This window comes from Canis lupus, chromosome 16 (genome assembly GCF_011100685.1).
Source record: "Canis lupus familiaris isolate Mischka breed German Shepherd chromosome 16, alternate assembly UU_Cfam_GSD_1.0, whole genome shotgun sequence".
NCBI lineage: Eukaryota > Metazoa > Chordata > Mammalia > Carnivora > Canidae > Canis > Canis lupus.
In genome coordinates this window covers 35,729,269-35,752,444 of record NC_049237.1, presented here as the reverse complement: position 1 = coordinate 35,752,444, position 23,176 = coordinate 35,729,269, and the positions used below count along the sequence as shown (strand labels likewise).

The window sequence follows — 23,176 nt, the reverse complement described above, 5'->3', positions numbered from 1 at the left end:
TGGTAACTTTATGAATCCAGGAAGCCTGTAAAAACTCTAAGACAAAGATTTGAGTTTATATTCAAATGTGCAAGTTATTTTCTCCCTAGGAAGGGGGTCTAAAACTGCTTGCTTTAGCTCCTTAAGATGGTCCACAATCCAAAAAATGTTAGGAACTGTCATTTCCCTGATCTGAGTCTTCTATTTACACAGACATATCCAGACATACATAGTATCTCTCTCAGTTACACTGGTAAATATCTAAAAGCTTTAAGAACATAGTGCTTACCTTTGTTATCTCCTAAGAGTGGTCCTCAACCACTTTTCCTCAACACACCCGACAGAGAATGTTCTCATGGGGGATATACTTTTCAAGAACAGTTTTGCTCTGCTGCCTGCTAAATGAATGAGATATTCTGTGGATTTGGTGCCATTCCTGATGTACCCGTTGTGTATTTATCACTTCTCTCCTACTGATTCAAGATTCAGTACACAATACAGTAGTAGTAGCTGTATTATGATTGGCATATTGTAGATACTGAATATGTATTTGTTAAATGAATAAAGAAGGATGTTATTTAAAGAAGAACTAATAAATGAATGGTAGTTTTTGAAAAAGAACAAGAGTTTGAATGAGAAAGATTATGCCTAGGATAATTCCATTAATCAGAATTCACTAAAGTTAACTAACTTTGAATAAGAGATGTAGTGATACTTTTGGTAAAATATAAGAAAAAAATAGTAAGTTAAGCATTCTCAGTTGAAGAAGTAAATCATAATCAGCGCTTCTTGAGAAGACCCAAAATTGCAAACAAGTTTATTACATCTTTTAGACACTTTGTAAGCCAAGGACAAAATACATATACAAAGAATATAAATATAAATATACACAATAATTACAGTGAAGACAAGACAGTTCTTATATTATTCAAAAGGTAGTCACTTGTACTTCTACACTAGCCTTTTTTTTTTTTTTTTTTAAGTTCCTTATACTTCTTGTAAGAAGCAGAGGTTCTTTGGGCAATCCCCAAATAGGTATCTCACAAAACTCCAGGCCCTCAGTAAGCTGATGCATTGAGGGGCCAAGCATTCTGATAAGAGTAAGGGCTGCAGGAAAGTAATTTTCTTTTCACAGATAACATTATGGTTCCTATAAATCAAAATATGCTTTGTTCATATATTCTTATAGCTCTGGGATTGCAGTTACTACATACCAAACACTTTCTTTTTTATTTTATTTTATTTTATTTTATTTTATTTTATTTTATTTTATTTTATTTTATTTTGTTTTATTATTTTATTTTATTTTATTTTTTTACCACTTTCTTGAACATAGAGATCAAATTTGTGTATTCTCCCTATTTAAAAAAAAAATACAGGGATCCCTGGGTGGCACAGCGGTTTGGTGCCTGCCTTTGGCCCAGGGCGCGATCCTGGAGACCCGGGATCGAATCCCACGTCGGGCTCCCAGAGCATGGAGCCTGCTTCTCCCTCTGCCTGTGTCTCTGCCTCTCTCTCTCTCAATCTGTGTGACTATCATAAATAAAAATTTAAAAAAAAATATTTAAAAAAAAATACAAAAGCACAAGTGAGACGTGAAGAACTAAAGGTGTGCAAATTAGTTCAGTTTAGATGAATTGCCCCTACAAGAGGCAGGGTTGGGATTTCTAGCTGTGAGGTTGTGGCAGTACTGTCTTATTTCTCAGTAGTCAACTTCTTCTGTTTTGCTCTTACTCCTTTTGATAGGTGACACATCCATACTCCAGAATTAAGAATTTTTCAAGTTTTTAAAAAGTTATGATTGGCAGTTTCTTACAAAGTTTAAACATATAGCTACTATACAACTCAGCACCCCCTCTCGTAGGTATCTTCCCAAAGAATGAAGACGTAATGCCCTTGCAAAATCTGAATTTTTATAGTAACTTTATTTATAATCATCAAAGCTAAAAACAAACTATGTATCTATCACCTAGTGAATGGGTAAGCAAATTCAGGTGTATTCATGTAATGGAATATTACTTAAATATCAAAAGAACAAATATTGGTAAATATTGGTAAACAAATATTGGTATGTACAATGACCTGAATAAGCATTTATACTAAAAATAACCCATATTCAAAAGTTTACATATTCTATGATTCCATTTATATGATTCTTAAAGAAAAGTAAAACTTTAAGGACAGAAATCAGATCACTGGTTGCCATGGAACGGGGTTGGATAAGAGATTGATAATAGAGGAGCCTGAAGAAACCTTTGGGTAATGGAAATGTTCTGTATCTTGAGGTAGTGGCCACATAGCTGTATAAGCTTGTCAGAATTCAAAGAATCATATCTAAAAAGGATGAGTTTTACTGTATATAAATTATACATCAGTATACAAATAAAATAAGACCCTGTACATCTACTATATCTTATGAAACATCCCAGTAAAGTCTGGTGCTGCACCTTGTAATCAAATGTTAATATTTTTGCAGTGAAATGTTTGATAGCTGTATATACTAAGTAGATTAAGTTTTGCGGCCAAATGAGTTTTTGGAGCTTTTTGGATTTAGGATTTGCAAATAAATTGTGGATTGATGACTGTGGACAAAGTACCACTGGTGTCGAAACAAAGAATATAAAACCGTTGGCCTTACTGTTTTGGATCAAAGATGGATTTTACTTTTCTGAAACACTTTTTAAGGAACAGACATTGTGATAGTAAAAAAAATCAATGTACCATGTTTCCCAATCTCACCCAACTCTCCCTTCTTGTCTTCTTTTTGATGTATCAAAAGGTCTTTTCCTCTACAGCATAATCTAAAAGGTCCTTTTCTTTGGAAGTACAGGCACACTTTGCAGAGTATCTCATTGGTTAATAACATCCTATAAGAACACCTTTCTTGGCTTTTAATATCTAAATTTTTAGAGTATATATTTATATCTTGTAACTCTTGTGTGGGGCCAGTTTGTATCCCAAATTTTAATATTTATATTCTTATAACAATGACAACAAAAGTCCAGTGAAAAGTCTTGTTACATGCCAAATAAAATTGACGATGTCAGAAACAGGTTTAAATTATTTGAAACTCTGTAAAGAGTTCATAAATGGGACGTGTATCTTAGATGTTGCTGGGGCTAAGCAAGGTCATACTACTGCATACAAAGAAACTAGTTAACAGTTTCATTATTTATTGATTGCATTACATGTGTTTTTTGCAGAGCTTTTGTTATGTTTGAGTGTTATATTATGCTTTTGGAATGTTTTAAGACATTGGCCTAGGTTTTTGTGTTGACATGTAATCTGTTATTTTTTAATCATTTGAATATTGTTATATAGGATAACATAGTTATACTTAGAGGTCTTTTTCTCTGAAAATTGATTTTCAGCTTTGCAGGGAGTGGGACACCTCCATTTTCCTGAAGAATTGGAAAATTGTCAAGTAATAATTCTTTGGTTTATATCTAGTTCCATACTTAGGTGGATTTCTCTTCTTTAAAAAAAATCTTATCTACAAAATAGAAATATCTATAATTAAAGATCAGAATTATGCAGATCACCACTTTCTTCTTAAAGGGCTGTTTTCATATAGCTTCTAGTTGGAGTGTTACCAAAAATTTAGAATTAACTGAGTAGGGCAGCCCAGGTGGCTCTGCGGTTTAGCGCTGCCTTCAGCCCAGGGTGTGATCCTGGAGATGTGGGATTGAGTCCCACATCAGGCTCCCTGTGTGGAGCCTGCTTCTCCCTCTGCCTCTCTCTCTTTGTCTCTCATGAATAAATAAATTTAAAAAAAAAAGAAAAAAAAAAAGAATTAACTGAGTAAAAGGTATAGGTTGAGTAAAATTGCTTTACTGCTTTCTTTATAATTCCCAGGTGTAGTAGTATATGTTTTATAATAGTAGAGATTTTGTACCCCAGATAATTTTATGTTTTTCCTTAAAGTTTGTTTGGAGCAACATTAAAATTGTCTTAGAAAGAGATCTGAGCAAAAGAAAGAAAGAAATCTGAGCAATACTGAGAATCAAATACAGACTGAGAATTTTAGAGCTGAAACCAGAGATAATTTAGCTCCTCACCCTCATTTTCCAGTGACATTGTTCATATGACAATAAATTGGAAGGTCCCTGGAAGATAAAGTGATTTTCCTGAGGTCACACAAGTAAATTGATGGCAGAGCTAGAATTCGTTCCTGATCTTTTATCATACAGTTCAGTGTTTTCCCTTATATTTCATGCTGATGAAGCAGCAGTTGTTTGGTATTTAGTAGAAAATAAAAAGTTTGTGGAGTTTTGGTGGTGACAGCTTTAAGAATAACATGGGAAGTAGTTTATTAAAGTAAAAGATGACTTCCTTTTTGCTTTTTAAAGATGACTTCTTATTAAATAGTCAATACGAACGCTAAAATACCATGGTCCCAAAAAAGTTTTAACTATTCTAACGTTCTCCCTGCACCATCTACTATAGTAGATAACAGCCCCATGTGCTTACTGAAAACTTGAAATAAGGCTTGTGCAACTGAGAAACTGGTTTTTTTTTTTATAATGTTAATATACATAAAAGCAAACAGCTATGTGAGAGTGCTGGGTAGTGTATTATTGTTCAGCAGAGCTTCAAGGTTATATGGTGTTATATATAGCACAGGCCATGTTTAATGGTAGTTAAATGTTGGCTAATTGAAAAGGTCAGAGCTGTATGAGGCAAAAGAGGAAAAGGATCTTCACTAGGAAAATGCCCTATTCAAGCCTAGAATTTGAAAACTACATATGAATCCGTGTTTAGAATGGATGTGGAGTGTTTAGTTTGACTATGATTCTAGACTTAACTAATGGTATGGATTTTGAATCCAGTATCGGAATGAGTGGGAAGACTGATAAGACTCAGAAGTAGGAGAAAGGCATTGAGAACCCTGATAACTTTGTGATTTTTCCCCAGTTGTCCTGAAAATATTTGTGAAAGATTTCAGAGAAAAAAAATAATTCAAGAATTCCTGGAGTTTATTATAGTAGAATAGCAGTCTGTCTGAAAATTGCTTTTTGTGGAAGACCTATAGCTTTAGTTTCTTGATATTAGATTATTTCCTGGTGTGTTAGTGAAATTCCTTCCACAGCTCCATAGTTGGTTCTAAATTTTCAAATCTGTTGGTGAAAATACAATGGAGTTTGTTACCTAAATTAATATTTTATTCCCCATATAGGTTGTCAGGCTAGCTAGAAGAATCAGTTCATCTCTTGTATTTGCTGATACCTTGCTGAGAAAATATCTCTGTGAGAAGTATCAATTCATGGTTCTGTTTAACACTCAGCAAAGTAAGGGTCCCTAAACCTGGTACCTGAGATGATTGGTTCTAGCCCTTCCCTTGAGATATTTAAAGCAGGAGGAATTTAAAGCATGCTATAGAAAATGCCAAAGGCATTGATCATTTGAATAGACCTGGAATGAATTTTTCTCATTCCTACTCCCTTGTTTCAAAATGTTAAAACAAACTAAAAGGCTAAGCCCAGTATACTTTTTTTTTTTTTTTTTGATCCATGTTTACAAGCTCTCATATGAAAGTTCAAATGCTTTAAAAATGGTTTTGATGGAAATATTAGCTTATGTAATATAAGTAGGCTTAGCCTATTTAAAGCTAGTTGTTTTAAAAATTATTTTCTCACTATTATATTGTTACTCTTTTGTTTACATCTGTCTTTTAGAGTTCAGATTTGGCTAGTTTGTGCTCACATATTTGCCTTTTTCAGGGCTTGACAGATCGTGAATAATAGTAAAACTTTAGACAATTCATTTAACTGCCTCGGTGTCAATTTCATTAGCTGTAAATGAATATGTGGCAGAGGATCTCTTAGGAGAATGATTCTGAAATTGGAGGTGAGGTAACAGAAGAAAGGTGACTTCAAATCCTCTCCTTGCATCTAAGATGTTAGTTACTATACGCATGTGTCGTGCATAACTTCAAATAGAGAAAAGTCTGGGGCAGCCCGGGTGGCTCAGCGGTTTAGCGCCACCTTCAGCCCAGGGCCTGATCCTGGAGACGAGTCCCACGTCGGGCTCCCTGCGTGGAGACTGCTTCTGACTCTCTCTCTCTCTCTCTCTCTTCCCGGTCTCTCTCTCTGTCTCTCATGAATAAATAAATAAAATATTTTTTAAAAAGTAGAGAAAAGTCATAGTCCTTTTTTAGTTCCTCATGGCTCTAAGAATTTGTTGCTCTATGTTCATAATCTTTACATGCTGTCTTGCCTCAACAAAACCAGATGACTCAGTTTTACAAAACTTAGTCGACTTTGATCCCATCAGTTGCTGAAGAAAGAGGCAAATGTACTTTAAAATGTTGAAATTAAAGAGAGAAAAGAAAAGAAATAAAATGTTGAAATTGAGATAAGTCAATAATTATGACTCCTGTTTATTGATGTAAGTTTTCTTCATTTTTAACCTTCTTTTAACCATTATTTTTTTAACCTTTTTTTAAACCATCTTTCTGATAGCATACCTCCCCGTGTGTGTGTGCGTGTGTGCATGTATTTATTTTTACATGTATCCTGTCATTAGTTTACTAATCAAAAAGCAATTCAGACTTTGAAAAGTAAACTTTGTGGCTTATTTTTTAAACTCATTTATTTTATTCTAATCAAAGAAAAATATAAGTCATTTATTTTCAATGTTCTTGGTTGCTATTATCTTGACTATAATTGCCTACTTTCCTTTCTGGCTGATCTATTGCTAGCCTTTATCTGGATGTTATTAAAGCATGTAAATGCTCCATAGAGCACTGTAGTCTCAGCCAGAATATTTTCAGGTTCTCAGCTAAAATGAAACAGAATTAGCGCTTTGGTGTTAAGTAAGTACTCAGATTTGTTGTGGAAATGTACAAGGGATTCTAAATTCACTGTTAGTTCCTGAGATGTAGCATTTGAAAAATAGCTTCAGCTGTTTATGGATTATGGTCCTTGGGCACCAGATAGTGGATGCTGGAATGTATTGCAGAAAAGCTGATTAAAGTACTAGAGTCTCTAACAGTAAAAGTAGAAAGTCATTTGTAATACCTGTGCCTGACTCTGTCAGATGCACTTATATGTTTCCTTTAGAAAGCTTTGGTTCATTATCATCTTACCTATGCAGGAATAACATTTTTGTAAAAATGTGCCTTTTGGAGAAAACATCAATAAGCTATACTTGATGAGAAGTGTATGTGGGTGGACTGAACTTTGAAGATCCTCAGTATTTTTGCAGTTTTATTTTCTAGCTTATTAGAGTACTGTTTTACCATGACTCAGGTTTCAGTAGTAGGTACTTCAGTTGCCAATTTTCATGTGTTGTGACTGTTAACCAGGGAATTTATACTTATCTCAAAATATAAACTATGTCAGAATTCATTGTCTCTCTCCACCCACTAGCTCTTGGGCCTCTTTTCTCCTCAACAACAGTCCACAGAAATAGAGTATAATTACAAAACTTACAGGTCTTTAAATATACTTTGCAATCCTCTTGTTATCGCAATTATTTCCTCATTGGTTTTGAAATAAAGTTTAAACTTCTTAGAGAGCCATCCGTGAGCTGTTTCTTTTCTGTCTCACACTTCTTACCTATTCCCCTGCAGTGTAGGTGGTTTCAGGTGTACAGATCTACTGTTTCTCTCCTTGTTTCTTTTACTTTGGTTGCTTGCTTCTCCTTCACCCTTTTTCACCTGAGCATCATCTCTCTTCTTCCTTCAGAATTCTGTGTACGTTTCCCCTCTTCCAGGAAACCTCCACTGAAACACAATTACCCTGTCTCTTACTAATCTCAGTTAGACTAGGCTTTAAGCTCTCTATAGCGTTTCATAAGATTCTTTTCATACTCTACCAGAATCCTGTGTTTGCCTGTCTCACTTAGTAGATGACTATTGCTTGAGTTCAGAGATGATAGTAGTGTCTTTTGTGGCTTTGAATTTGGCATAGAGACCTTTCCAATAAATACTTGACTGAATGACTTCTACAGATAATTTCACTTATTTTCCTCCTGAGTCTCAAGCCACCTGAGAGTATGGGTTATGCCATTTTCCTCACAAGGAACTTTTAAAATTGACTCACTGACTCCCATATTGCCACCTAAAATGTGTAGTAAAGGCAGGTCTTTGGCTCTGGGAAGACAAGAATCTTATTGACTGAGATATATAGTATTATAAATCTTAAAACTCTCAGTCAGTTAAAGAATGTGGAATACAGTGTTTAGGAAATTGGAAAGACCAACTCCATGATCATGAATAATGCATTCTAGCTTATCCATGTATATTGTTGAATCTATGACTTTACTGGCATATAAAATTCCCTTAGGAGAGAATATTTAATAACTTTTTCCTTATTTGAAAAAAAACTGTTTACAGTTTCTAGATTTTAATATAATCTTAATCCAAGAAGCAAAACACAGTTTAAAAGAATATTTGCTAATGATGGGTTATAGAATTTAAATATGTGCTTGGTGTGTCCTTAGGTGTCTTTATAGTATTTATTTACATCAATATTCTGCATTCTGTAACAAAATAGAAACAAAATGCAAAGAAGTATATATTTATAAATGATAAGATTTTTAAAATAATTTGAGCTTATTTCTTAATAGAATAATATTTTCAGTTAATCTAACATTTTATTTCTTATGTGTATGCTTAATATTTGGTTTCATGTAATTATTGGCTTAGACATTTTGTACAATTATTTCTTTAATGGTATAGCAAACTGAGTCAGCATATTAGAGCTGAATCATAGTCCTGGCTGTTCTTTTTATTTATTGAATGAACAAACTCTGTATTAAAATTCCTTGTCCTTCAGTTGAGCTTGCAAATGAAGCTTATTTGTTAGATCTTGAATACTCTAAGGAATTTGAATCAAAGGTTTTAAATTATATACCTCATTTCAGTCTGTGATGTTTTAAAAAATAGAAGGGAGAAAAATTATCCACATCTCAATAGTTGGCTATCTCCTATTCTCAGTGACCCCAGCCTCCTTTTTAAAAATAATTTTAAGGTTTCTTGTTTGTTAAAATTTGGTATTGAATTTGTACAAAGTGTGAAGACTGCAGCATGTTAGAATATTATTGTCATTTAAGAACGTATTCACTGTTTTGGTTTTTGGAGCGCTGCCTCCAAGAGGTTCATAGCATTTGGTACGGAGTTCACGTATTTCTAGTCTACAGACCTACCCTATTGAGGCAAAAGCTTCATGATGCTGATATATTTTTTCCTACTGCTATAATGCTCAGCGACGGTAATTAATTTTTTTTTGAAAAAACTTTCCATGTCATTACAGATAAAACTGAGTTTTTTCGAAGACTAGTAATTTGTACCTTTAAAGAGCCACATTATTTTGCTTTTGTCTCAGAATGTATTATGCTTTACAAGTATACTGTGACAGCCTGAATAGGAAAGGGGGGAGGGGACATTGTCTTCAGCTGGCATGCTGTTATCAGAGGGAATGTGTTTCTGGACACGAGATTTAACATTCATTGGTTGTCTGAAGAAAGCTATTTCATCTGAGGATTGGACAAGAAGCTGCGTCAATTTGCTGCCCGTCTCCAAGGCACTGGTGATGCTGCCTTCACAAGCTGGCTAACGTCACGGCTCCATCACCCAGCGGGGTGTGGACTCTCTTTTTCTGTTCTTCTCTATTTAATTCTGTATTTGCTGCCTACTGCATTTCTTAATCTGTCTTCTGCCAAATGCTAACAGCATGATATTTTGCAATCATCTAGGTGAATACAAGAAAGACGAACTCCTAGAAGCTGCTAGGTAAGTGATTCCATTCATTTTAAGTGAGTATAATGCATATAAGGGGAAAAAGGGGGAGGGCAGGTGGAGGACTATAAAAATTATAACATGTTATTGTCTTGCTTGGATTTTACATGTTAATGCGGATAAGACCTTTTACTCCATCTCTGTATACTTTATTTTATATGATGGGTGTGTTAAATGATAGAGTTTTTCAACATGGCAAAGATTTGTAAGGTTAATTTTATTTGAAACATTTCTTAGGGTACCTGCAGACCTTAGTTGCCCAGCGTTTCGGATAATCTTCTTGGAGTATTTAAATACCTATCTCTTCATTTTTCTCTGAAAATTTTTCTAGCAAAGCTTGAATGAGCTTAAGTAAATGTTAAAATTCTCATCCATTTTCTTTTGTTCTTGGTCATTTATAATTAAATTAATTAGCTTTTTTCATCATTTTGTGTTTTTAAGTCCAGTGTTTTAGATCACTTATCAGAATAAAGTTTGTTTGTAATTAAGAAGGTGACTTGATGCAGATAAATAAAACAATAATGTAGAAAGCTATATTACCCAAGATGTACCACTGTATGAAGATTAACAGGAATTAATTAGGAATATATTAATTTAATTTTATATACCAAAAGGGATTCATTGAGAACCGTATATAAGACATCAAAGCAAACCCATATTATTTTCCACTCTTCTGAAAAATAACCATAAATATTCATAAGAAGCTCTATAATTTTATAGGAATTGACTTACTACCTTTTTACAGGAGTGGTAATGAAGAAAAACTAATGGCTTTACTGACTCCTCTAAATGTGAATTGCCATGCAAGTGATGGGCGAAAGGTAAGTTACCTAAAATATTATATCCTCCTTCAACGATTTCTTCTTGCTTTATACTGAAAAATTTTGAAGTTGGCATTATATATATGTATATATACATTCATATATGTCCTATATAACTGTTTATTTTTACTGGTATCTTTTGACCATAAAACGAAATGCTGCTGTATCTGTTATTGGCAGTTGTGACATATTCATAGAACTGGTGAAGCATGGATTTTAAGCATTTTCTCTTAAATGTCAGACACTGAAAGTTGTTTGTTAAATGAAATTGCAGCTCTATCGGTAATTAAAACTATAACAACATATATTATTTTCTATGTATGATTATGGAAATTGGAAATATTTGTTTATGTCCTATTTTTGCCCGTCTTTGTTAGGATATTTGCATTTTTGATTTCCTGTTTGGCAGAGGAAGATTTGTTTGCTAGATACCAACACTTTTTTCCATTTAGAGATCAGAAAATGCTAACAATTTTTTAAACCTGTAACAGTCCTGCTTTTTTATTGTTTTTTTTAATTGGCTAAGTTTTTATCATGGTATGTTGAAAAAAATAGACTAAAGATAGAGGAATAGTGTATTAATTAATAATTATTATAAATTTAAGGTATATATATAAAATGTACAGTGGCGTCTTCACTTTATGCTTTGTATTCTTGGTGATTATAGGCTGAAATGTAACCCTTCATAGCCTCTGTTAATTGACTGCAAAGTTTTGCAGTGATTTACCTAATATATAATGAAAAACAAGGCACTCTGTACTGTAAACTCTTTTTAAAATGACATCATATTTTAATATTTAAGGATAGATTTTGTATTTTAAAAACATAAATGTTTGTAAAGTTACACTGTAAATATTGAGGAAAATCATTTTGTGCCTAATATTTAAAGAATTAGTTTCTTTGAAATTCCTTATAGTGAAAAATGTGCTATGGAAAATGTCAGGATGGATGGTACACCCCTTAGATACAATGTCTTTATAGTACCTCCAGCTTTTTGTTTTCCATTCCAATGAAATCCATGTAATAGTGGCAAAGAATTGAATCCTCCCCTCAGAATATATGTTATATGTTATTATAGCTGCCTCGTATGTTATTTCACGTGGCCTAGTGAGCATTCAGTTTCTCTGAATAATTTAGGGGTAAGAATTCTACTTTAATGGAAGGTTAAAGTATGTATATTTCAAGCTACAAAGTAGCTTTAGATTTACTCAGTATTAAAGATTTACTCAGTATTATTAATGCCTTTTGGGAGATGTTTTTAAATGATAACTGCTCATTTTTTTCCTTCAAATTTGAAGTGCCTTGAGGATTTTAACGTTCTTGAGTTACTTTGAGCTCCAGATTTTGTTTGGATCTTCTCAGTAGATAGAGTGACTTTTACACAGTGCAGAAAAGGGTCTTCTTAACTATGGTAAGTGTAGCTATGTCTTTATATAGAGCTTGTTTAGAGCACAGCCTACTTCAGGTTTCCTTGTCATTTTAATATTACAGAATTTGTGTGGGATTATGGTAGCAGGAGTCCATTTCCATCCCAGCCTCATTCTCCCATATTCACCCTTATACCTTGCCAACCTCATTTGTAGCTCAGGAAATCATAATAATTAAGGAGTATGAACACTGATAATTAACAAATTACCTCTTCTCCCTGCCTCACCCCCTACATAACTATAGAGAACTCCTTTATTTTTCCTTCTCCCCAGAGGAGGATATACTTCCTTCATTCCTTTAGCTGGAACCAATGTATTCCTTACCCAAATCCCTATGGCTCCCTCTCTCTATTACTCTATGACATTTACCACAGAGATTTTTCCTCTATTCATCCATTAGCTCTTTGTATTTTGTACTGGACCAAGCCCGGCACCTTGCAGGTAGCAGATTCTTAGTATATGAATATGCTCGCTAACAAATATAATTTTATCCTCTGAGTGAAAAATCCTCCATGCTCTTTGCCATTTAGTAAATTAACTCAGAAGTATGTGAATAGGAGATTTTACATTTTCTGTTATTATATTATTGCTAGTATTATTTTACTAATTTATTTTTGAGTTACTATATAATGAAGGAGAAATACATATTTTCACGTACAGAACATTCTTAAGAACATGTTTCATAAATTAATATTATACTGTAGGATTCATATCATATGAATAATGCAGTAATTCTCCAAAATGTGCTCCTATACTTTTTTAGATTATTAAATTGCTCAAATTAGGTAGAAAATGAGACTTAGGCAGAAAATGAGACTTAAGCATTTATTAGGTTTTGGTGCGATGCATATAACATAAAAAATCTTTTACAATTGTGCATCAGTATACAAAATGCATATAAAATTTCATAATTAAAATTGAATTGTGTTCATACTTAGATATTACCTTTATGGTGCAGAGTAGTTCTTATTAGATGTGCCAGCTACAGTAAAGCCGCAAAGTAGTAAAAATTCTGGGTGCTAATGCAGATTGGGATAAGATCCCTTAGTTATGACAGTATCTTTTGTTTTCTTGCTATTGGTGTCAAGAAAAAGTGTAAGCAAATCTAGCTGTGAAATTACAATTCTATCTTATGTATTTAGTATTTTTTCAGGCCATTTGCATGTGTTTATCCAGAATTAGGAAGTCAGATTGTATATTAACAAGAGGATAAAGGTACTTTACATATATAGTAAGTCAGGTATATAAAGTTTTATTTCTTAAATTTGTGTTTTAGAACACAGTGCAGAATCAAACTTATTTTTAGAGGGTTTCTAAAATGACTGTATTAATGCTTAAGTGAGTCCTTGCCTGTCTCTCTTTTTACTGTGATTCCGGTTTGTAAATTTCAAAAGCCCATGGAAATGTCAATTTCATAATGTTTTTAGAAAAGAGATGTTCCTTATTCCTTAACTCGTAGGTGCAGAATTTGCCTTTAAATATGTGGGGGTTTTAAATGCAGCAATCTTTTCAATACAATACGTAGGATTATACAATGACAGTGTAACTTTTAAATAGTCTCTTAATTCTATACCATGACTTGGTGATTATCTAATTAGGTAATATATGAGTGGTTAATGCTTTTATTCCCACAGACATTTGTTTTTCTAACCTGTAGAATTCTGAAAATAGTGAAGTACTAATAAGGTTTTAAATCATTTATGTTTTTTTTTTGCTTTTTATTTTACATGAAAATCAAAGTGGAGCTTGGCTACTCGAGGAATTTCCAGTTGTTTTTTACCCCCCCCCCCCCCCGCCAAAGCAAAGACAAAATTTTGTTAAAACATTTTGTTCTAAAATACCACTTTTGTATACTTATATACACATTAAATGATGGCCACTTAGAAACATAGGACCATAGATATAATTTATTCTTTAGTCTCCTGCCCATTATGATTAGATACAACATTCTGTGATTCCTTCTTTTGAATTGCAGTGAAATGCAACTAGATCTTTCATACAGATTGTTCCCTTTCTAGAATTCTTTTTTTTCCTGTTTTCACACTTAGATTTGTTGTCCTTTATTCTCCCTTTATGGTATTTTCTGTTAAGATCAGATATTTTATTAGCAATCGGCCAAATAATTGTTTGATATGTAACTTTAAGGTGGTAGTGGTCTCTTGTTTTTCAATATTAATTTTAAAGATTCCTTTATACAATGAATAAAAAAATATTTGAATACATCTCAAATTATTCCAATATTCAACCCTCTTCAGAGTTCTTTTTGGTCCCTTATTGTGTCGTTTCCCTTTCTTGGCTGCCTTTATCCCCTTCCAAAATAAATGTCCTACATCTCTCCCCTCCTTATAATTAGGGAATCGGTTCGAGTTGGGCATTACTGTATATATTCCTAAATAGGAATATGTATCTTTGGATGCGTGTACTGTGTCTACTATCATTATGACTGTATGTCACCCCATAATGAAAGTAATGAATATTTGGTTGGTAATTTATTTTTATAAAGTATCCCGTGTAATTTCTGGTATTCTAGTTTTCTTTCTGCTCCTCTCATTTATTCAGCCAGCACTCAGTTACAGTGTGTAGGTCACAGTGCTAAGTGTCATGAGAGATAAATATGTTTAATGGTTCACAAGGAGCTCAACAACTGATAGAACTATTAAAACATCCAGTACTTTGAAATTAATGCTCTAAAAAATGTATGATTCCTGTTGCAGTGATACAGTTATCAAGTGTAGATTTAAAGTGGGATTTTTTTTGGCTTCTTGATTTTAAAGCATTAATATTTAGACATGGATGCTCTTCTCTAAGAAACCACAAATTTAGGTGAATAGGCAGTCAGAGAAGCCTGATTTAACTCAGAAACATTAACTGAAGGATATCTTTAAATGTCAGATTGCTGTGTAAATGTTTGCTTCAATAAAACAGTTAATAATGAGTAAGATTCTGGAAACAGAAGTGTTTGAAAACTATTTTTTAATAGAGATCAATCAGAAATAAGGTAGAATTTAGTGCCATCCCTTGAAGAAACCCATAAAAGAATTATTTAGTTGAAAAAGCATATAGACTCTGAGATTAGACAGATTGGGTTCTTTTCTCCTCTGTTCCACTTTCTAAGTGTGTAACCATGGCTCTACAGTTTTCAATGTATTAATTTGTAAATGGAGACAATCATACTTATTCCACAAGGTATTTGAGAGGATGAAGTGAAATAATGTGATTAATGTATACCATTATAGCACATAGTAGAACCTCAAAGTTAGACCCCTACTCCTTTGATAAATTGTTTTTGAAGCTTTTGGACATATTTAGGATGGACACACATATAGTTTTGAGTATTCAAACATTCCCACTTAACCATGGAAATGGTCTTTATTATCCAAGCTCAGTCACAGATGTCATTTGGATAAAATGAATGTTACCAAATAGTCTACAAAGCATATAATTGAATTAATTCTTTTGGAGCATGGTCTTCACACCTCCCAAAACATCACATTTAGTAAATAAATTTGTTTATAGTAACAGTTTATAAATTCAGAAATGTGTTTTTTAGATCTATTTACCATTTTAAGCCTATATTTATTAAAAATTAATATCTAGCTGAAAATAATGCCATAGTATTCATTTGAATTCCATAAACACATCCAATGAAGCACAGAGAACATATAAGATTAGTGAACTTTCTTTTATATTTATATTTGAATATTAGGATTATATACATTTGTTGTATTGTAATATAGAATTTCTCAATATTCTTGGTTAACAGCTCCCTCCCTCAGTGTGAGTCTCCACCAAAAATCACGTTTGACCAGGATTTAGACATCCATTATATGGCAGATTGTTACTTTGAAGACCTCTCAAATGAAACCATGCCTCATTATTTATGCTTTGGTCTAGTTCCTTCTTACACTGACTTTGAGCTAAGCCTGGGACTGCTTTGATAAAGTAAATAAAACACAAGTGGTGCTATGCCAATTCCGAGACTAGCCCCTGAAATGGCCTGGCAGCTGCCAGTCTAATGCTTTCGGAATGCTTTCTTTGAACCCAGCTGCCATGCCATAAGGCAGCACAATCAGCCACGTGGAGGCCTCTAGGCAGAGACCCACCTGAGCTCAATTAAGTCTCTAAATGACTCCTTGTTCAGGCATCCCAGACAGTGAAGCTACAACTGAGTTTCCAGTTTACCCTCAGGGTGACATCAACCACCCCTAGCACCCAAGCCCATACTGTGTAGAGGAGAAGAACCACCCAGGTAAGCCACTAGTTTTGTAGTGTTATGTTATCTAGTAAAGATAATTGAAATACCCCGACTATAAGAAAATAGCTCAATGCTTATTATCTTTTGAGCAGGAAAGATTACTTCTTTTCTCAGGTGGATTACTGAAAATGACTCTTAGAGCTGTGAGGAAGAGTTAAGTGAATATTTGAAGATAAATCTCCAAATATATTTATTTCTTTAGATAAGTTTAATTATTTTAAATTTAGATCTTACATTTTAAGATTCTTTTCCCTCTTGGAATGCAAAAATTAATTTCATATGCATTTTTGAGGGAAGTCATAGTATTATGAGAAAAAGCAGGAGTTTAAAGCTAGAAGACCAAGTTTTGTTTGTTTGGTTTTGTTTTTTGTTTTTTTTAGGAGATCAAGTTTTAAGTTAAAATTATTACTAGATAAGTTTTGTCATATCTCTGAGTTCTCCTTTTTAAAAAAGATTATTATTTTAGAGAAAGAGCACGAATGGTGGGGAAATGGGGCAGAGGGAAAGAGAGAATCTCAAGCAGACTCTGTGCTGAGTGTGGAGCCCAACACAAGGCTCAATCTCATGACACTGAGATCATGACCTGAGCTGAAACCAAGAGTCAAATGTTCAATTGACTGAGCAACCCAAGCGCCCTGGAGTTCTCTGGTTTTTTTAGCCTATAAAATGAAGGGTTTGGGCCATATAATCTCTAAAATACCTTTCGACTCCCAACTTTTAAGATTGTAATGTATTTTGTTATTTATTTCTTATTAGAGTTAGTAGTAATTATCAGTCATACAGAATTAGATTATGTAAGGATATGTGGAGTCATACTAGATGAGATAATTGTGTAATCTGGAATAAAGTTTATACAGAGCCTTATTTCCCTTTAAGAAAGTGTTAGCATTACCTGAGGGCCCATGCCTGGCTCTCTGTGATCTTTAGTGGCCTTTATCATCCTCTTCTGTTCTTGGCAAATCTTGGTAGATGAAAAGCCATACCATTTTTTAATTTCCAACTTTTATGGACCATAGTTCAGATGTTACTTGGGATTATAGGAAGGTCAAAATGCCCTAAGTCTGCATTAGGGAACTCTTCAAGTACTTTACATTTAATTATATATCTAATCTAATCGCTTCTTTAAAGTACATCTTGCTGAGCAGTGCATGTCTTACTGTAATGCAGAAATCCCCTGGAGCAAGTTTTCTTGCCTACTTATGATGGAATATATTGTGTAAAATCTTTATGCTTGTGTATATTCGTTTTGTAACAATAAGAGCTTGAAAATGTCTTTTTTATTTTTCATTAGGGAATCACTTCTACTAAAACAGTCTCTATTTTGTCAAGCATGACATTTCTACTGGTGAGGGTAATTAGTACCCATGCCAACTGTGCTCTCTTTCTCTCTTTGAGGAAAGAATTTTTAGTAGAAAGGGACCTGTATTAAAAAGCAGGTGGTAAAAAAAAAATTTTTTTTTAAAAAAGCAGGTGGTAAAACAGGAGTTCGTTTTAGTTCTGCTTAGCCACCCTCCTCCTAACTTTGGTTTCTCCTACACCCATATCCAAAATGCAGATTTCCTGCAGTTGTCGACATTAGACTAGTTACCAGTGGAGGGATAGAAATGAGTAGTGAATACTAAGTCATTTTGTTGTGAGTATGATTCATTACTAAAATTTTATTTAGAAGCCAAGTTACAAAAGTGATACTTAAATATTTCTTTTGAAATGGTAAGAATCTAAGTTTAAAGTGCTCTTTCTGCCTCTACAAGTAAACCAAACTTTATAGGGTACAGTAGATAACAGCTGTGGCATTCGCTTGAAAAACATCCATCTGGCAGAGCGGCAAGGGCATAGAATCTGGAAGAAAAATGCAAAGTAGCTGCAGTGGTATTGCTGACGTCCAAGTTCTGTGGATGAGTGGGGTAGTGGGTAGTGTTATTAACATACTTTTATGTATCAATTGATAGGTGATGAAGATATTTTAAAATGGCCCTATAATGATTATTATTTGATATGATCTCTTCGGTTTAAACTGTTGGGTTAGCATCAGTTAAGGGTAAACCTTAGTGGGTGAAAAGGCTTGCTTAGGGACAAAGAGAAGTCTGATTTCAGAAACTTCTGGCTTAATGAGAAGCAACAAAAAATGAAGAGTTAATTATGGACTTAAGAACTTCGAGATTATCTGTAGCTTTGAGCATTATTAGGCACTGTGGTCTGGCCATAATATAAAACCAATATAAACTGCTAATTTCTTAACTCATTTTGTACCAGTTACTTAGTATCTTAGTTTCAGGTTGCCATACCATAGAGTGAGTGGCTTAACAGAAATTTATTTCTGAGCTCTGGAGCTGGAAAGTCCAAGATCAAAGTTCCAGCATGGTCAGTTTCTCATGAGGGGCTCTCCTGCTTGTGTCGGGCCACCTTTTTGCTGAGAGATAACACACAAGCTCTTAGGTGTTTATTATCTATCAGGGCACTAACCTTATCATGAGGAGGACTCACTTCATGACCTTATCTAACCCTAACTACCTCCTGAAGGTCCTGTCTCCAAATACCACATTAGGGTTAGGGCTTCCAACATATGAGTTTGCTGGGGTGGGTGTGGACACAAAACACCCTGTCTATAATAACACTTGGTTATTTTTGTATCACTACCTTTTTAAAAAATATTTCTTGTGTAATAATTGCTTCGGAAGCCTAAATCCCTTTCCCCCATTCATATTCATCCACTTACTTACTTGCTCAATTAAATTAGAATTATAAAGGAAAGTTCCTAAAAGCATCAAGAATCCCCATAATATTCTTTTTTCAAAAAAGACTGTTTTCAGTGACTAATAACAAAACGTCTTTCTCTACTAAGAATAGCGTCAGTAGTAAAACTTCAGATACAACACTATGAATACCATACATAATTAATTGAAATTCATATCTGGGTAGTCAAATTAGGAAATTTGAAAATAGACAAACTCGAAATATAAAATATTTCATATATTGATTTTCTTTTGTGACGATAGTAACATGATAATACCCTACTGTGAATACCATAAAAATGCCCATTAAAGTAATCTAGTTTCAGAGAGAGTTCAGTACCTCTTGGAGTTGGGGAAAGGGCCATTGGCAGGGAACAGAACTGGAGCTCTCTGCTCTTAGCTGCTCTTAGCTGTCAAATTCACATACGCAAGCTCAGAAACGACTTTATCACTGAACGAACTTTGAGGTGATAGCGTATCTCCCAAGTCCTAGAGCTCTTAACAACATTAAAATCAGCTACAGGAATTTCTCCCAGTTTACATGATTAAAATGACTATTTAATAATCTAACATGGAATGATTCCCTCATAATCTTTAGATGCCAATCGATGTAACTTGTGTCCTGTTTCCAGAGTAAGTCAACTGTCTGTTGAATGTTAGAATCTTTGATGTTTAGATTTAAAAACCTGAGACTGTAAATATTAATTATAAAAAGGAATTCATGTGAGGTTTGAATAGTGTGAAAACTTTTCTTCTACAGGTATAAAGCATCAGGTTAGTATCAGACATGAAACCTGGTTTCCATAGAGTCTGCCAGCTGTTTCTCATTAAACAATGCAAAATTAATGTTGCACCTTCTGAGAGTGCTAAGCATTCTTTTTTTTTTTTTTTCTACTGTACAAACCCAATGAGAGGAAGCTAGAAACTCATTTTCATGCATACATGTCAATTCTGCTGAATCTGAGACTGGAAAAGAGAAAAACAAATGTCTGGCTGTTGAAGAATCCCCTTGGAATTTCCATGATGAGAACGTTAAGTTAAAATTGAATTAAGTTGGCATTCAGAACTTTATTCTCACAAATATTCCTCTGTGGATTCCTGTTCTTTCTTGTGTGGTTCTTTCCTTCTCTTCCCAGTACGTACGCTTAAAGATAGTCCTTTATAGTCTCAATTTAAAAATAAATTTTTACTGTGTAAGACAGCTGAGGTACAGAATCATTATAAGATATTCCATAAATTCGGGATCCCTGGGTGGCGCAGCGGTTTAGCGCCTGCCTTTGGCCCAGGGCGCGATCCTGGAGACCCGGGATCAAATCCCACATCGGGCTCCCGGTGCATGGAGCCTGTTTCTCCCTCTGCCTATGTCTCTGCCTCTCTCTCTCTCTCTCTCTGACTATCATAAATAAATAAAAATTAAAAAAAAAAAAGAAAAAGATATTCCATAAATTCTACAAATTTTCAAATGCCTTAGGTTCCCTCCTAAAGATGACGACATGTGTTACTTTGGAAGAATATGCTCTCTGATTTGGAAAATACCAGTCATATTTACCTCTGTTCATGTAGCATATCTGCACAGATGAATCATCTTATCCAATTTCTATTTCAATTTCCTGTTATTCTTTTTTGTCCTCTAATGCCTACTATTCTAGACAACTATTGGTAAGAAGTCTTCCATTTCAGGGATCCTCATCCAGAGGTATGGTCACACTCTCATTATTCATAGGGTTTCACATATAGTACCCTTATGGATCAGTGCTAAGGTAGCCAGGACTACCAGTGTGATCCCTGCCAGCCAGGAGTTACTCTTCTGCCACTTAGTCATGTTAGTCCATTTTTTAACATGCTATCCAGAACCTGAGCACCCAGCCAGAGGAAAAGAAGGAAGGCAGAATGGGAGTTCTGAGGTCAGATGCCTAGATTTGATCTTTAACTCTGCTATTAATTTGCTATATTAATCTCTCTGTTTCTCAGTTTCCCCCTTTATATGGAGATAATATTGTTTGTAGCTCTGGTAATTGGTGTGTAAAGTAAATATGAGTAAATATAAGTTAATACCTATAATACATTTTTGAATAGTGCTTGGTACCTCGAAAGTCCCCAGTAGATTTTAGCTATTATTTTCAGTAAACTACTCTGTATTTTCAAAATGTTTTCATATCTTCTATTTCATTTTCGCCAGAAAATAATTCAGTGAGGAGACCAGTATTATTGTCACCCAACTTTCCTCATTATGGAGATTGTGACTGAAAAACATTAATATGTTAAACTCTCTTAGGTTCTAGGAGTGGTATCATGCCTATCATTGCAAAGTAAGAGTACTGATATAGTCCACTGTGATGAGACCATTTATACATATTTTGCTCGAGGTACTGTGATTTAGAGAACCATTGATCAGGAGGCCCAGGACCAGAGGAAAAGATTGGAAAAGAAAACATTCCTATAGAAGGATCCAGTAATGTGTAATCATTAGAAGAGACAAGTTAAAGGAGACCTAGTTTTTGAAAGAAAGTATAAATATTTTTTTAGAAAAGTTTTATTTCTACTTGGATTCATCAGTTTTCATTCCCGAGATAGTTTCTCTTTTAAATTCTCTTTATAAAAGCCCAAGAATTGAGAACCTTCAAGGAGATTGTCTAATCTTCATTATGGTACTACTTTAAATCTCCTTCAAAAGTCAGGCATCAGTGATACGTATTTCCATGGACTCATGCCCATATTGTTTCTCTAGCTTGCAGGTTGTTTTGATTCTGATTAAAGTATCAGTGTCTCGAAGAACTTCTTAGGTATACCTAACAAGCAGAATTATCATATCTCTCTGCAAGAATGAAATTTAATAAGCTCTGATTATGTGGTTATTATATTCTCCTGGAACTTTATATTAATGTCTGGTAATACTATTTTATTTGTAGAAGGGAAATACTGATCTATCTTAACCAAATGATAAGTTTGAATGAGGTATTTTTATGTTAAGATAGCCAGAGCAGAGATTAAACATAACTAGCTGTACATAATCATGGTACAGCTACATGGTGGAAATACCATACAGAGAATAAGGTAAACTTATATATAATAATACTTCAAGACGAAAAAGCAAATTCCAGAAGAATATATGATCCATTTGTGTGACCAAAACAACAGCAAAAAGAACTCAGAAAAACATGTTCATGTCATAGAAAAAAATCTGAAATTGGTACTTGTGCATCTAAAAACAGTGGTTATCTTGAGTTTGTTGAGCTAGAAGAAGAGGTAGAACATTTTACTTTATATTATTTTAGAGGGAATACATTATTTTTATAATTTTTAAAAAATATTTATTTATTCATCAGAGACACTGAGAGTGAGGCAGAGACATAGGCAGAGGGAGAAGCAGGCTCCATGCAGGGAGCCCCATGCAGGACTCCATCCCAGCATCCCAGGATCACAACCTGAGCCAAAGGCAGACGTCTAACCATAGAACCACCCAGGTGCCCCTATTTTTATAATTTAAAAGGGAATTCTATTTGAGAGGGAATAGTGAGTAAAGTTAATGGATAATTGAGAGCAGTTAAAACTGAGAAAATAGATATGTGATACCTCATTTTTGAAATCTTATCTGAATGTATGTTCTTATAAAAAAGCAGAACTAAGTATTGGAATTTTTCAGTGTAGTGATCTTCTGTTTGTTTATATATACACATTATAAAAAGATGGCAGGAAGCTAAGAAAATTACAAGGATGATATCCGGAATTCACAGATTCACAGAGGTAGTAATTGCAAAATTGATGGTACACAGTGCAATCTTATCACGAAAAGTAGGCTATCCAGACGTAATATGTCCCCCGTTATGATACTGAGGTATTGTCTATGAAATATTCTTACTAAAGAGGTTGCACATGAAAGAGGAAGTTCCAATTTACATGAAACACAGAAGATACAGCTAGGCACAAGTGCAATCCTCACACAGGGAAGGGAGCAACTAACGAGGTCTCTTCAGCAAGTCAGGATCATGAAAAAAGAAAAAAGGAGAGATGAAGACCATTGTAGATGTAGAGAGACTTAATGGCACAAGACCCCCCAAAATTGACCCTCTCATCCAGCGAACCAACTTTCCGAAGTTTTTCAGACAATTAGGAAAGGTACTTTATATGGGTATTAGATGGATTTACCAGCGTTTTGTTAGAGTAAGTTTGGGGTTTTAAAAGAAAAGGCCCATAATTTTTAGAGACACCTATGGAAATAC

The 23,176-nt window shown here is 34.1% G+C and overlaps 1 protein-coding gene across 1 annotated transcript in view; it reads left to right on the top strand.

Moving 5' to 3' along the window:
- The window catches only part of TNKS (tankyrase), a 213,716-nt gene that overhangs the window by 104,651 nt on the left and 85,889 nt on the right, over positions 1-23,176 (top strand). Inside the window, exons 4-5 of the mRNA XM_038560211.1 lie at positions 9,679-9,715; positions 10,467-10,542. Coding sequence (XP_038416139.1) covers positions 9,679-9,715; positions 10,467-10,542 — 113 coding nt within the window. The remainder of the gene's footprint in view (positions 1-9,678; positions 9,716-10,466; positions 10,543-23,176) is intronic.